Here is a 13,485-nt window from a genome sequence, read left to right as displayed (position 1 = left end):
CCCGCCCCCCCACTGTCTTTCTTACTCTGAGTAACTTATTAGTTTCTTTTAGTCTCTGCTTCCTCAGGCTGGCTCAGTTACACCCACCTGAGAGATCTAGGCGGCTCAGAGAAGATAATGAGTTTGAAACAATTCTGGTGTGTCCGTTCCACACCGGCTCTCTCACACCCAGCGCACAGGGGGCTTCCCGAAAGCGTGGAATGAACTCTGTTGCCTACAGCATATGCTGCCCCTTCTTATGCAAAAGACCGTGGGATTCTGTCTCCAGACTGTCCAGTGATGGACAAAGGAACAGCTTCTTCCAGATGCCATGTCCTTCATCAGCCAGGAAGCAGGAGAGGAAGAGAGTGCATGTATTATGTTACAAACTGGGCATCCAACAGTGGCCATATGCACGTGAGGGAATGAGATCCCAGTAGCTCTCAGTCCACCAAAGCTGGGAGACTGCTATGAGTTCAAGACCAACCTAGGCTATCCAGTGAGTTCGAGGTCAAGGGCAGCCTGAGTTACAGAGCTACCTAAGTAGACTCTGTATGAAAAGAGGGAACTTGCCTTGCAAGCCTGAAGGTCTAAGTTCCACTCTTGGAAAGAATCAACTCCCAAACGTTGTCCTTTGATCTCCACACACACCTGATGGCACATATACACCTACACCTACACACACACTCACACCCCAAATAAAATAATAGTTTAAAAAAACTGGGGCTATAACTCATTCGGTAGGATGCCTGCCGCCTGCCTGGTATGCACAAGGCTCTCCGTTTGATCCCCAGCGACACAGAAACTGGGTATAATCGTGAGACAGGAGGATCAGAAATTAAGGTCATCTTGAGGACATAAAACTTGACAGCTTGGGCAGAAAACCTGTTAAATAAATGTCATTCTACTGCAGTGGTCAGTCAGAGTCAAACTTTGCATTTTGAAAAAGATCACTCACGCTAAAGCAACTCTCATTTAGTCATTGCTATCAAAATGTCAGGATTGGGGTGTTTTTTTTCAATATATTTTTTTTGTGTATTTTCCTATTTGGACACTGTCTCCATTCCTAAGGCATAAGTCTTCACGAAAACAGAGACCAAGCCTTGCCTTGTTCACAACTGTCTTCAATGATCCAATCAAATTAAGGGTTTTCTATTCTTCGGGGTTTCTAAGTGATAGCTGATGCACACTCGATGAGAGGTCAATACTGCTATCAGTTTTACAATTAAGGACAATATACACAAATTGAGAAACCTGTCCGATGTTGGACACCCAAGAAAAAGTGCTCTTTTGAGTATAAAAAACGGAAGGATGGAAGAACCACAGAAAGCGCCTGCGACTCCTCAAATCCGTCGCCAGGGGGCGCCGTTTCCCACGTCTCGAAGCCAGTCCCTCCTGGCGCGCACTCCTCTTGCGTCTCGGGCTCGCGCGCGCTGCCTCGGCACCGGAAGTGACTGCGCTTGCAAGTTCCCCCGGTCTCTTCAGGGGAAACTGAGGCCGGCTTCTCCGGGAGACGCGGCGCGAGCAGTCAAGCCAGGTAGGCCGACCCAAGTCCGCGGTGTACAACTCAGCCGCGAAGCGCCGTCGCGTCTGGAAGCCACCAGGCCGATGAAGGGGGGATGTGGCCCCCCACGGCTCACTGGGCTCGCAGGTGAGAGCGCCGCCTCCCTTGTGCCTGACAGGCCGTGCGCCCAATGGGAGCCTTTGCCGTCCCGCTTCCGTGCCGCTTCGGCCCGCGGATTGGCTATGCTGGGGCGGGCCGCGGGGGCGAGACCCCTCCTTCCAGGAGAGGTCTAGGGGGCGCCCCTGAGGGAAGGCGGTTGCCTAGCAACGGGGCGGTGGCTCGGCGGGTACCCGGCCCGGGGGAGCGCGAGCTGTAAGCGAGGCCTCAGCCCACCCACCCGGGGCTTCTGCGCGTAGCAGCCGGCGGCCCCGGAGCCCTGCAGGGGGCTCCAGGAGGCCGCCTTGGGCCCGGCCTCAGGAAAACGAGGTCTCCGCCGTGGGAGCCTCGACCCTTCTTCCTGGCCGGTGGCGGGGCGCAGCGCCTCCCTCTCACCCCCGTCTTTGTGCGGGGTGCCGGCGGCCATTGTGTCCGGGCGCGGAATGGAGGATCTGGCAGTTCCCCAACGCCCTGTCCAGGGCCTTTTGGGAAATTCAGAAACAACCAGCGGTGTTTGTGGGGGGTCTCCAGCATACAGCCTCTCGGAAAGGCCCGGGGGTGGTCTTTCCGAAATCAGATCGCAGAGCCGAGGCCGTTTCCCCCTCCTCGCGACCCTGCGCGAAACCTTGAGGTTCCCTGAGAAGTCCCTTTAGGGTTTCGGAAGCCTCATCCAGGGCTGGTACTTAAATAGAAAGAAAGAAAGCTGGGCGGCGCGGGGGAGGGGGGGAGGGGGGGCGGAATTACACTAAGCCCATACCTCCGGGAGAGTTCTCCTGGCTCCCAGTAGGAGGCGGAGAGCCAAGGGGCGTGCTAGAGCGAGGGGGTTGGGCTCCCGGGTGGCTGGAGGCTGCGGAGCAGAGAGAGGCCGCTCTCGATCTGGACGATGGAAAAAGCAAGCGAGGGTTCCTAAGCTTCGCAATTGGTCTCCTTCTGGGCTTGCCTACCAGGTCGCACGATCCCTCTGACCGGGGCTTTGGCTGAGTTACCGGCGACCCAGAACCACCTCCTCCCGACCTATGATACAAAAGATCTTCCGGGGGGCTGCACCTGCTAGCTGTCGCCGGAGATAGATTTGAATGTAGGTGGGGAGGGGGGGGGGTTGTATGCCAATGGGGGTGACTTTTTGAGAAAGGCATTTCGGAGAAAAAGGGGTGGGTGGTTGTAGTAAAAAGAGGCTGATGAAACAATTCAAAGCTTGCTGGTCCTTTCAATCTGACTTAATTGAAGTCCTTTAGAACCTGGACCCAGACCTTCCTAAGAGCCACAAAAAAACCAATTCTGGTACCTGGAGGAGAGGAATGGGGATATTGTAAGGTAAATGACATGCATATTAAAATTTTTCTCCTGAAGCTCTTTCTCTCTCTTCAGAACCGTCTCTTGGCTTTGGATCCTGGAAGAGAATCGCTAAACACCGAGCAGACCCAGTGAGTGAGCAGGTGTTTTGGACAATGGACTGGTTGAGCCCATCTCTATTATAAAAATGTCTCAGAGCAACCGGGAGCTGGTGGTTGACTTTCTCTCCTACAAGCTTTCCCAGAAAGGATACAGCTGGAGCCAGTTTAGTGATGTCGAAGAGAACAGGACTGAGGCCCCAGAAGTAACTGAGTCAGAGAGGGAGACCCCCAGTGCCGTCAATGGCAACCCATCCTGGCACCTGGCGGACAGCCGGGCGGTGAATGGAGCCACTGGCCACAGCAGCAGCTTGGAAGCACGGGAGGTGATTCCCATGGCAGCAGTGAAGCAAGCGCTGAGAGAGGCCGGCGATGAGTTTGAACTGCGGTACCGGCGGGCGTTCAGTGATCTAACATCCCAGCTCCATATAACCCCAGGGACAGCGTATCAGAGCTTTGAACAGGTAGTCAATGAACTCTTCCGGGATGGGGTAAACTGGGGTCGCATCGTGGCCTTTTTCTCCTTCGGCGGGGCACTGTGCGTGGAAAGCGTGGACAAGGAGATGCAGGTATTGGTGAGTCGGATCGCAGGTTGGATGGCCACCTACCTGAATGACCACCTAGAGCCTTGGATCCAGGAGAACGGCGGCTGGGTAAGAGCCACGCCCCTTGTGTGTCTCCTCTCTGTGGTGAATCCCAACTGCCCTTGTCGGTCTCTTTTCTGTTGCATGGCATGATTGTTGAGGCTGTTGATTGTTGGGGAGACATTCCTGGCTTGCTATCGAAACAAGAGGTTAGCCTTGAAAATACAGACGACCCAGTTCTTGAAGGACCTTCGTCTTTCATTCTAGCCCCACAGTTTCATAGTTTTGTTCCAGTTTCTCTCTCAGCAAAGAAAAACATAGGCTGTTTCCTTGGCTTAAAACCTATGAGTGGCAAGTTCTCCCTGCGTCCTGCCCGCCCTCGTGTCGTGGGTCACCTTGGCTGGGGGTGAAGAACACGGTACATGGAGAAACAGAAGGGCCGGTGATCTCAAGCCCAGGGTAATTGCATGCACAGTACTCAGACCATTTGGCCAGGCAGGAGCCCCACTGTCTTGAGTGGCTGAGTGCTGTCTGGCTTTAAAAAGTGGTCTGGGCTGGTTGTGTTTGTGCTGTGGCCCTAAGTTCATTTTCCCCAAGGTATGCAACTTTCTGCATGGTTGGTTTGTTTGTGGAGCTCTTGCTGTGTCATATACTGAGCCCCAGGACTTTGCACCTCACTGCCCCAGGGTCGGGTGGGGATCTCCAGCTGTTCTGCCTAGTGCTTTTCTGGTCAGGGCCCTGGGGCCTCTTTACTGAGGCAGCTGTTTGCCGGCAGAGCAAGAACCTGGTCTGTAAGGCTCCATAGGAAATTAAGGTTTGGTGACAGACTGGATGTGGGTGTGAGTCCTGGCCCTGTCACTTAACTGGCCATGTGATCTTGGACAGGCTGGTTTACGTTCTGGGGCCTTAGTTCTCGCACTAGAAAAATGTGGCCAGCTTGCCTTGCTTAGCAGACCACTGTGACTCACAGAGGCTGACGCCAGTGAGTCCCTTTTCTTCAGAGAATCCTTCTGCTTGTCACCTAGTCAGGGTGAGGTAGAGGTGAGAGCTTCCTCACCAGTGGCCACTGGAGTAGGCAGTTTTCACCCTTCAGAGTAAACTCCATTCTGGAAGAAGGGAGCTTGGGGCTTCTGAGACATGTTCTGTCCCCTCAGAGTATGTAGAAAATGGACAGGCTGTGAAAATAAGTCATCCATTGGAGGAAGTGAGGTGGAAGAGCCATGCACCATGGACTCCGGAATGTCAAGAATTCAGTTGTCCTAGGCTGGGCCTAGGGCGGGGCAGGCACTTTGCTTTACTGCTGAGAAAGAGACCTCCTGGGTTTGCCCAGGGACCCCATCCTGTCTCTAGTTTCCCATTTCTTGAAACTTTACCTGCTCTGCTCGGTCAGTAGCTCGTGTAAAGGCAAGGAGGTCACTTGTCAGTAGAGGTCAGATGACCAGAGTAGAGTTGGCTGAGGTAAAGGTGGGCTCCCTTGAGCTAAGGATTGCCAGCCTTGAAAGCCAATCTGTAAATGAGCTCCCTGGGGAGATGAATGATTAAATAGTTCCTGTTGGTTTGTGCTGTGACCTCTTCTGTTCATTCTTGCTTTGATTCTCTTTTGGGGCAAATATTTGTTCAGCTGATGACAGGAGGGACAGGATTCCTGCCCTTCAGACACACCCTTTGAGGCATCGGCAAGGAGACTGGGGCCCTCTGCCTCTATTGCTTGCCCGCTGTCTTTAGCTAGTGGTCCGAATACCAGGTAGGCCCGTGCCAGCTACAAACCGTAGGCAGAAGGAAGAGGTACCTGCTGGACTGCCAGCCTCTGCAGAGTTGCCAGCTGCTCCCTATTGCGTGTCTTGTTTCACTAACCTGGAAAAATGCTAAATCTATCTCAGGCTGCAGCTTAGGGCAAGTTCGATAGATCTCCACTGACTAAAATTCCACCTCCTGGTGTCTCTCCACTCAAGACTTTCTGGAGCCTGTTGGGCAACATACCTGGTAACCTGCTACTTCTGCTTGGTAAGCCGAGGGAATGTGTGCAGAAGAGCCAGTTACGGCAGAACCAATTCTGGGCATGCACTCTTCCCCGAAACCAGGGGGTAAAGAACATTCCACTGAGTGTTAGCTGAGCCTCGGTGGAAGAAGGTGCCTGCCCATTTCCTTTTAGGCACAGCCCTTCTCTGAGCTGTGAGATGCTGCTACAGTAGCATTCCCAAACTTCCTGGAGGCCGCAGCCACCACGCTCAGAGTCCCGGTGGTTCGCTCAGGGTATGCGCTGAGCCACCCTTTAGCCTTTAGCCAAGGGAAAAGAACTTTGCCTTTCCTGAGTAACTTGAGCGCCTCATGCATTCACATTGTGCTTTATATTTCAATGTAGCCGATTTACTGAGCAGCTACTATAAGGCAAGTGGTGTTTTCAGTGCTCTCTCTCCATCACGGAAATATGTGGTCATTCATATGCTCCACACAGTAACTTTCCAAGGTAGGTCAGTTTATTCCCACGTTCCACATAAAGCTCCCAGTAGCTAAATGAGCTGAAATGTTTCTCAGCCAACTAAGTGTCTGCGTGTGAAATTTAAATTGAGGTAGGCCTAATTTCGGAGTTCAAATCCTTTCTATCCATACCTTGCTCAGGAACTAGTAATCCAGACAGACAACCACAGAATGCCAGTTGCTGTTGGGCTGAGGAAAGCATGCCTGTAGAAGGTGCTCATTTCTTGCTGCACTTGTGGCGTTGTTCAGGTGTCTGAAAACAGTGCCTTTATCAGCAGCACAGGTTCCCAAATATGTGGAGACCTCAGATGGTGGCCCTCCTAAAGCTCAGGCGTAGCAAGTGTTGAGTGGCATCAGGAGTTTGCCCAGCCTTGATGGGCTTCATTGTTAAAATCTCAGCCTTGTCAGTCACTGAGAGTGGCATGTCTGCGGGGAGATGGCCTGCCCCAGAATCTCTGCTAATTGTGGGGTGATGCTCTAAGGATTGGAACTCCCCTCTGGCCATCTTACTACCAGCCTGCCTGAGTCACCTGAAAAATGTTGAACCTGTTTGGGTCTCTTGTCTACTGATTCTCCCACCTGTAAAATGGAATAATGATATGCAGCTGCAGGAATACAAGCCCTTCCCTACCCTTAATTGTAGGGTAGACGCACTTCTTCTCCAGAATGAGCTTCTTCCCTCAAGGCTCTGAACTTTACCCCCTGGAGTTACTCCTCAAGAAACTAGCCAGTTCACTGAGACCTAGCCCCCAGTGGGTGAAACTTTGGGTGGGGTGTTTTGAATGTGGGTGAGGCCCCAAGTGGGCCAGTCACTGGTACAGCCAGCCCTGGAGATACCCTTTTGCCCAATGGAGTCACCATTGTTAGGAGCATAGAGCAAGCATTATAGGGGAGAACCCCTAGTTTGGCCTTTCCCAAGCTGCAGATCTCTTCTTACCTGTTCTGGCTTCTTCAGTGAGACACAGATAGGAATTTGTGCTTAGTTGATGCACCTCAGCTCCATTTGCAAATTCTGCAGTTCTGTGGTTTTCTTGGGGGAAGCCCCATCAGAAACCCCAGCAGAGAAATTTTTAGTAATCTCATTCAGGTCTCAAATGGAGTAGAAGTGTCTGAGGGGCTCCCCCTTGGAACACCCACTTCTTCTCAGTATCCTTTTTTAAGTGGCTCTTAAAAGTCTTTTTGCCATCACAGGGTTTTCCAGACTCCCTAAAACAATGTCCCCAGCAGCCACATGGGGTTCTTCACCTTCTGCTTGAAAATTACCCAGGTACTTTTTAGGGCCCAGTGGAACCTGGAGAAATTCCTGACTTTCTTGTGGGCAACCACCAGTTTTGTTTGGGCTGAGTGAAGCAGTATTGTTAGCCGACCCCTTCTCCTAGCAGACGCCTGTCTCAAGGCTGGTGGATTCGGGTGCCATTCTCCTCTTGGTTTTTCCCCAGCCCTCAGCTTACATCGAGTCTTGCTTTTCTGCAGTTGCTGCTTGTCTGGGTTTAGTGTGGTTAGATTTAAGGGTAATCACCAGTGATCTGCTCTGCAATAGAAACAGCACCCTCAACAACCTTGGTCTACCAAGGTTGCTGTCTCCATCCCCAGCCTGGAGGCTCCTCCCTAGGACTCCTCCTCTTTTCTTGCAGGACTCACTCTGGATCCTCTGTTGTCTGTGCAACTCACAGTGTGTCTTCCCCGCCTCCATTGGGCATGGAGTGATACAGATAGTCCCCCTGGGTTTTTGTTTCACCTAGGGAAAGAGAGATCCAGACAAATTGCCACCAGTTTGTTATTCATCTTATATATGAGGTCCCCAGCATTTTGTTTAAAGGAAGTTAAGCTAACTGGTAGTTTTAAGTTGCTGCAGAGAAGACGTTTCTAACAGCTGTACTCTCTCAGGAGCTGAGGTATAGTCCACATCTTGCTCACATTGGTTATCTCAACCCAGAGCACTGAGACTGAGGATCTGAGGAAAAGACCTTAGCAAACCAGAATATTAATGGTGGAAGCTTCCTCTAACCAAATTATTGAGCCCCGACTCTTCTAGGCACTGGGAAACAAATACCAAGCAAAACTAAGTTATTGCCTCATGTAGTTCATTCTAGTGGAAAGACAAAAAGCAAACAAACAAAAACTATAATGGAGGCTAAGGCTCAGTCTGTAAAATGCTTGCTATGCTAGCATAAGAATCTAAGTTTGGCCGGGTGTGATGGCGCACGCCTTTAATCCCAGCACTTGGGAGGCAGAGGCAGGCGGATCGCTGTGAGTTCGAGGCCAGCCTGGTCTACAAAGCGAGTCCAGGACAGCCAAGGCTACACAGAGAAACCCTGTCTTGAAAAACAAACAAACAAACAAACAAAAAAAGAATCCAAGTTTGACCCAGGCAGTGATGACATACACCTTTAATCTTGACACTTGGGAGGCAGAGGCAGGTGATCTCTGAGTTCAAGGCCAGCCTGTTCTACAGAGTGACTTCCAGGAAACCCAATGATACACAGAAAAGATGTTTCAAAAAACAAAACAAAACCAAAAAAAAAAAAAAAAAAAGCAAGACATAGTGGTGTGCACTTGTAATCCGAAAGCTGGAAAGCAGAGGCAAGGGGGTTTCTGAGCCAGCCACTCTAGCCTAGTAGTTTTCTTCCAGACCAGTAAGGGAGATAGCTTCTGGGGAGCAATCCCCAGGGTTTACCTGTGGCCTCCAAATGCATGTTCATGCTCGTGTTCATATATATACAAGCTAAGCTGAGTGCAAACACACACACACACACACACAGAGTTGTATGACATTTTACTCAATGATGGAGTGAGTGCATATGGCACAGCAGTCCATAGATACTGTGTGCCTCGGGAGCTGGAGAGATGGCACAGTGTTTTAGAGCTCTTGCTGCTGTTCCAGAAGATCAAAGTTTGGTTTCCAGTGTGTGTCTATGTGTGTCTCTCTCTGTCTGTGATACATCAGCTGATAGTAGGTACTCTGAAGAAAATAAGGAAAATAAGGCAGATTGGTTCCTAGGTAATGCCCGGCAAGGCAGGGTGGGGCAGTACTTTAAAAATGGTAATCAAAGGGCCTGGCAAGATGGTTCAGCTAGGAAAGGTGCGTGCTGGCATCCCGAGTTAGGTCTCTGGTTCCCACATAGTGGGAGGGAAGAGCTAACTCTGCAAGGTGACCTCTGACTTCCATATGTGCCATGGCATGCCCCATCCCCTGTAAGTAAATACACAGATAAGGGAATGAAACTTCAAGAGTGATCAAAAAAAATGGACAACCAAGATGTACCGGAATGAAAAATAGCTCACCCCTCACCTATTGAGGTTCTTTGGCTAGAATGTGAATTAACTTGACATAAGACAAATTAACAGGAGAAAACCCAAACATTTTGATAAATCATGTGTGTACAAGAGCCAAACAAAAAGAAGGACTGGATTCATGATTGAGCTCATGTAGCTTCCTGAGCTACAGAGAGGAATAGGAGGCTGAGTGTAGCGGCACACTGCTGTCATGCCAGCACCCAGGAGCCAGAGGCAGCCAGATCTCTGAGTTGGAGGCCAACCAATAATTAAGTAAGTAAATAAATGGAAGGAAGGAATAGATAGGGCTTTATACAGTGGCCATTCAAGTTATAGAAAGCTTAGCTGTGAATTACAGTGAGTAAATACTGTCTTGCTATTCACATAATATATCTTAGGTAATAAAAGTTGTAGAACAACCCAATAGCTGATACAAATAGTTTTGTAACAGACATATTTTTATAGATGTTTCTATAGAAAACAGCTTTTCTCCAGCACAGCCAAGGCTACACAAAGAAATCCTGTGTCCAAAACCAACAACAACAAAAAAAAAAAAAAGAAAGAGAGAAAAGAAAACAGCTTTCAGATTACTCCTATGTGTACTCTCTGAGTGTGGATTTCTCAGAATTCCCAGCTTCAGGTATGCCGTACACACAAAGGGTAATACCTGAAGGTGGTGGTATTTGAGCCAAGAGCTGAAGGAGGGGAGACAGTTCACTGTGGGTCCACATAGAGAGCTTTTCAAGCAGAAGAGTGGAAAGATGCTTGGCATTTTCAGGGTGGCAAAAGGACAGTTTGGCTGAAGCAGCAGCAGGGAACAGCATGGTGGGAAATAAAGGCAGAGAGAGCTTGAAGGGAGAGGAGGCTGGGGTCAGAGCACACGGGCGCTACAGGACAGGAGGCTGGGGTCAGAGCACACGGGCGCTACAGGACAGGAGGCTGGGGTCAGAGCACACGGGCGCTACAGGACAGGAGGCTGGGGTCAGAGCACACGGGCGCTACAGGACAGGAGGCTGGGGTCAGAGCACAGGGGCGCTACAGGACAGGAGGCTGGGGTCAGAGCACACGGGCGCTACAGGACAGGAGGCTGGGGTCAGAGCACACGGGCGCTACAGGACAGGAGGCTGGGGTCAGAGCACACGGGCGCTACAGGACAGGAGGCTGGGGTCAGAGCACAGGGGCGCTACAGGACAGGAGGCTGGGGTCAGAGCACACGGGCGCTACAGGACAGGAGGCTGGGGTCAGAGCACACGGGCGCTACAGGACAGGTTGAAGCTTTGATTTGGAGTGATTTAGAAGCCAAGAGTAGGTTTGGAGCAGGTAGGTAATGCTCAGAATTCTGTAAGGGTGTAAGCAGATCTTCACCTTGCAAAGAAGCTGGTGCCACTGGCAGGTGAGAAAGCATCTTGGCTTTAAGTGGATGTAGAGGTAGTGAGAAGAGATGGGAGAGGAAACCAACTTTGCTCATGGTATTCCACAAGACATGGAATTGGTCCATCCAGTCATGTTGGAAGCCATATGGAGATTCTAGATACAGTGAGGGCTGATAAGCTCTTAGGCTGGGTATGGTGGTGCATGGCTATAATCCTAGTGCTTGGGAGGTTGAGGCAGAAAGATTGCTTTGGGTTTGAGGCTAGTACAGACTGCATCGTGAATTCAAGGCCAGACAGGGATGTAGCCCTTCTCCTAGGTTTAAATACTCTTACTCAGCCGGGCGTGGTCTTTAATCCCTGCACTCCGGGAGGCAGAGGCAGGGAGATCACTGTGAGTTCGAGGCCAGCCTGGTCTACAAAGTGAGTCTTTGACAGCCAAGGCTAACATAGAGATACCCTGTCTCGAAAAACAAAACAAAACAAAAACAAACAAAAAATCTAACTCTTCTTCAGAAACATTTCTCCACAGATACTCTTTACAGATAGCCCTCTTCTATTCTTCTGTTTCTGCCTGAAAAACTGCAGCTTGTCTAAGTTAAAATCTTAACACCCACTCCCACCCCACACAAGCTCTTTTGACCTTCCTGAATCTTGGGCACAATGATAAAATATTGAAATATGCCGAGCTTGACAGCATATTGATGTCATGTACCATGGAAGTCTTGGCTCATTCACAAAGAGTCCATTCTGCCTTTTCTTTATAGTTACCCATTAGCGCAGTCTCATGGCAGCCTTCTGTCATGGTGTGAGCTCTAGTGTGTCTATGCCCTGGTGGACCAAGCTCTCCCTGGTCTCAGGGTAAAGATCCAAAATATACTCTCTTAGCGTGCGTATTCAGTCTGTCAACACATCCCTTCGTTCCTAGACCTCAGTTTCTCCCTCATGATAGGATCTTGAATGACATCCTACGTGTCTGGATTCTCACAGGCCTTCAGCCCTGTGGCAAATTTCACCAAAAAGGCTATTTCATAGCAGTTATTTTATTTTTTTAGGTTTATCAGGACAGTGTTTCTCTTTCAGCCCTTGGCTGTCCTAGATTCCATTTGTAGACCAGGCTGGCCTCGAACTCACAGTGATCCATCTCTTTCTGCCTCTGAGTGCTCACGGCAGTTATTTTAGAGTAGTCTTTGCCTGTCCAGGACACATGTCACCACAGGGTGATGTCTCGTGCACACTGACAAGCACATTCCAGCTTACAGAGCACTTGCCTACCTACCTTGTCTTTGTGACACTTTCAGCCATGCAGATTGGGGGTCAGGACAGTGCCGTCCCCACGTCACAGAAGCAGGAAGGCTCAAAGATTAGTGACTTCACTGGTCACCTGCATGTGACCTGTTGGGAAGGTTCAGAAAGGCAGTTCCTGGCCCTAAAGTGTTCAGAATAGTGACAGTCATCCAGGCAGTGCTGTCGTGATCCTTGGGCTCCTTCAGTCACTGTTCTGTAGAGAGAAACCACCTTTGGGACCTTGTGCTGATTGGTTTCATCCCCAGTGAGTCTCAGGCCAGGCCTACACTGGCTCCAAGCTACGGAGTTCTCTGGATAGGGGAATAGAGTTCCCCTCGGAACTAGAGCTTTTTCTCGTGCTCTTCAGGAAATGCCATTGCAATGACTTCTTCCTGTCCCGGCCCAGCAGCCAGATTCTTGCTGCAGAGTGTGGAAACTGGAAAGTAATGTCCCAAGAGGCATGCCCCCCTACTTTTTTTTGTTGCCCCTCCTTTTCCTCTTTCAGTCACTTTCTCTGCTCTCATTCCCTTCCCCCTTCACCTAGTCTCTCTCTCTCCAACCTGCTGGCCTCCCCCTTAGAACTGGGATGTCTTTCTGGTAATTCTGCCCCTGATGCTAGACTGTCTCCTCGGCTTTGTCAGTTATGGACTCTTCATGGACAGGGCTTTAGATCTGTCACTTGGGTCGTCCTTGAACTGACTTCTCCCAGGGGTCCCTACCCATCAAGCGTAGGACAAAGGTTGCTAAGAGAGGTATCCAGGGTTCTACATTTAAAATCCTGTCTCTTGGAGATTGATGACAGGGCGGCGGAGTGACAGAGCTCGCCCCCCCTTCCCAAGTCACCTTTCAGGAGGAAGCTGAAGGTGGGGAACCTTGTTGGACAGTCATCTGAAGAGTGGGAGCTGCCTGGGAGGGGCTTGGAATGCACTCAACTATGCCTCAGATCCTTTGTTCCAGCTCTTGAAAGGGAAACAGTCCCCTCCCTCCACCCTGGCCACACACATGTGCCTTTGTTCTCCAAGGCAGAGTCAGGCAGCGCCTGGAACACAAGCACTGGGAACACAGTGTCCCTTCAGAGGAACCTGACTTGCCTCCCCAGAGGCTGGCCCCTGGTCAGTGGGACGGGGACCTGGGAGCCTAGCTCCGTGCCCTTTCCACAGGAGAGTCTCCCACAGACTGAAAGGTTGCTTCCAGGAAAATGTGCAGGCACTTCTGTGGAATTATTCCATAGGCTGCCCATGTCCCAGGACTAAGCAACCCCTCCCTCTTATTCCGCTTGGTGATTAATATTATTGTTAGCATTGCTATTAATAGCACCTAGCATTTATTGAATGCTTACTCTATGCCAGGCATTGTTCAGTGTGCGCTACAAGTACTAATTGATTCCATTCGCACAGCAGCACTCGATGAAGTAGGTACTATTATTAGCCCTTTTCCACAACTGAGGCACAGGAGTAAAG

General features: G+C 50.5%; 1 protein-coding gene across 5 annotated transcripts in view; it reads left to right on the top strand.

The window, feature by feature from the left end:
• Nucleotides 1-1,227: 1,227 nt before the first annotated feature.
• LOC311594401 (bcl-2-like protein 1) overlaps nucleotides 1,228-13,485 on the top strand; it is a 52,371-nt gene continuing 40,113 nt past the window's right edge. Inside the window, exons 1-3 of one of the 5 annotated variants that reach the window (XM_084776048.1) lie at nucleotides 1,867-2,318; nucleotides 2,587-2,717; nucleotides 3,008-3,683. In XM_084776048.1, coding sequence (XP_084632174.1) covers nucleotides 3,120-3,683 — 564 coding nt within the window. In that variant the 5' untranslated portion in view covers nucleotides 1,867-2,318; nucleotides 2,587-2,717; nucleotides 3,008-3,119. The other 4 variants (XM_084776050.1, XM_084776049.1, XM_084776051.1 and 1 more) reach the window with 4 other exon arrangements.

The sequence above is a fragment of the Acomys minous genome (genome assembly GCF_964271855.1).
Source record: "Acomys minous genome assembly, chromosome: 3".
Lineage (NCBI taxonomy): Eukaryota > Metazoa > Chordata > Mammalia > Rodentia > Muridae > Acomys > Acomys minous.
Note: the sequence above shows the minus strand (reverse complement) of the source record. Positions and strands in the feature narration are given on the sequence as shown.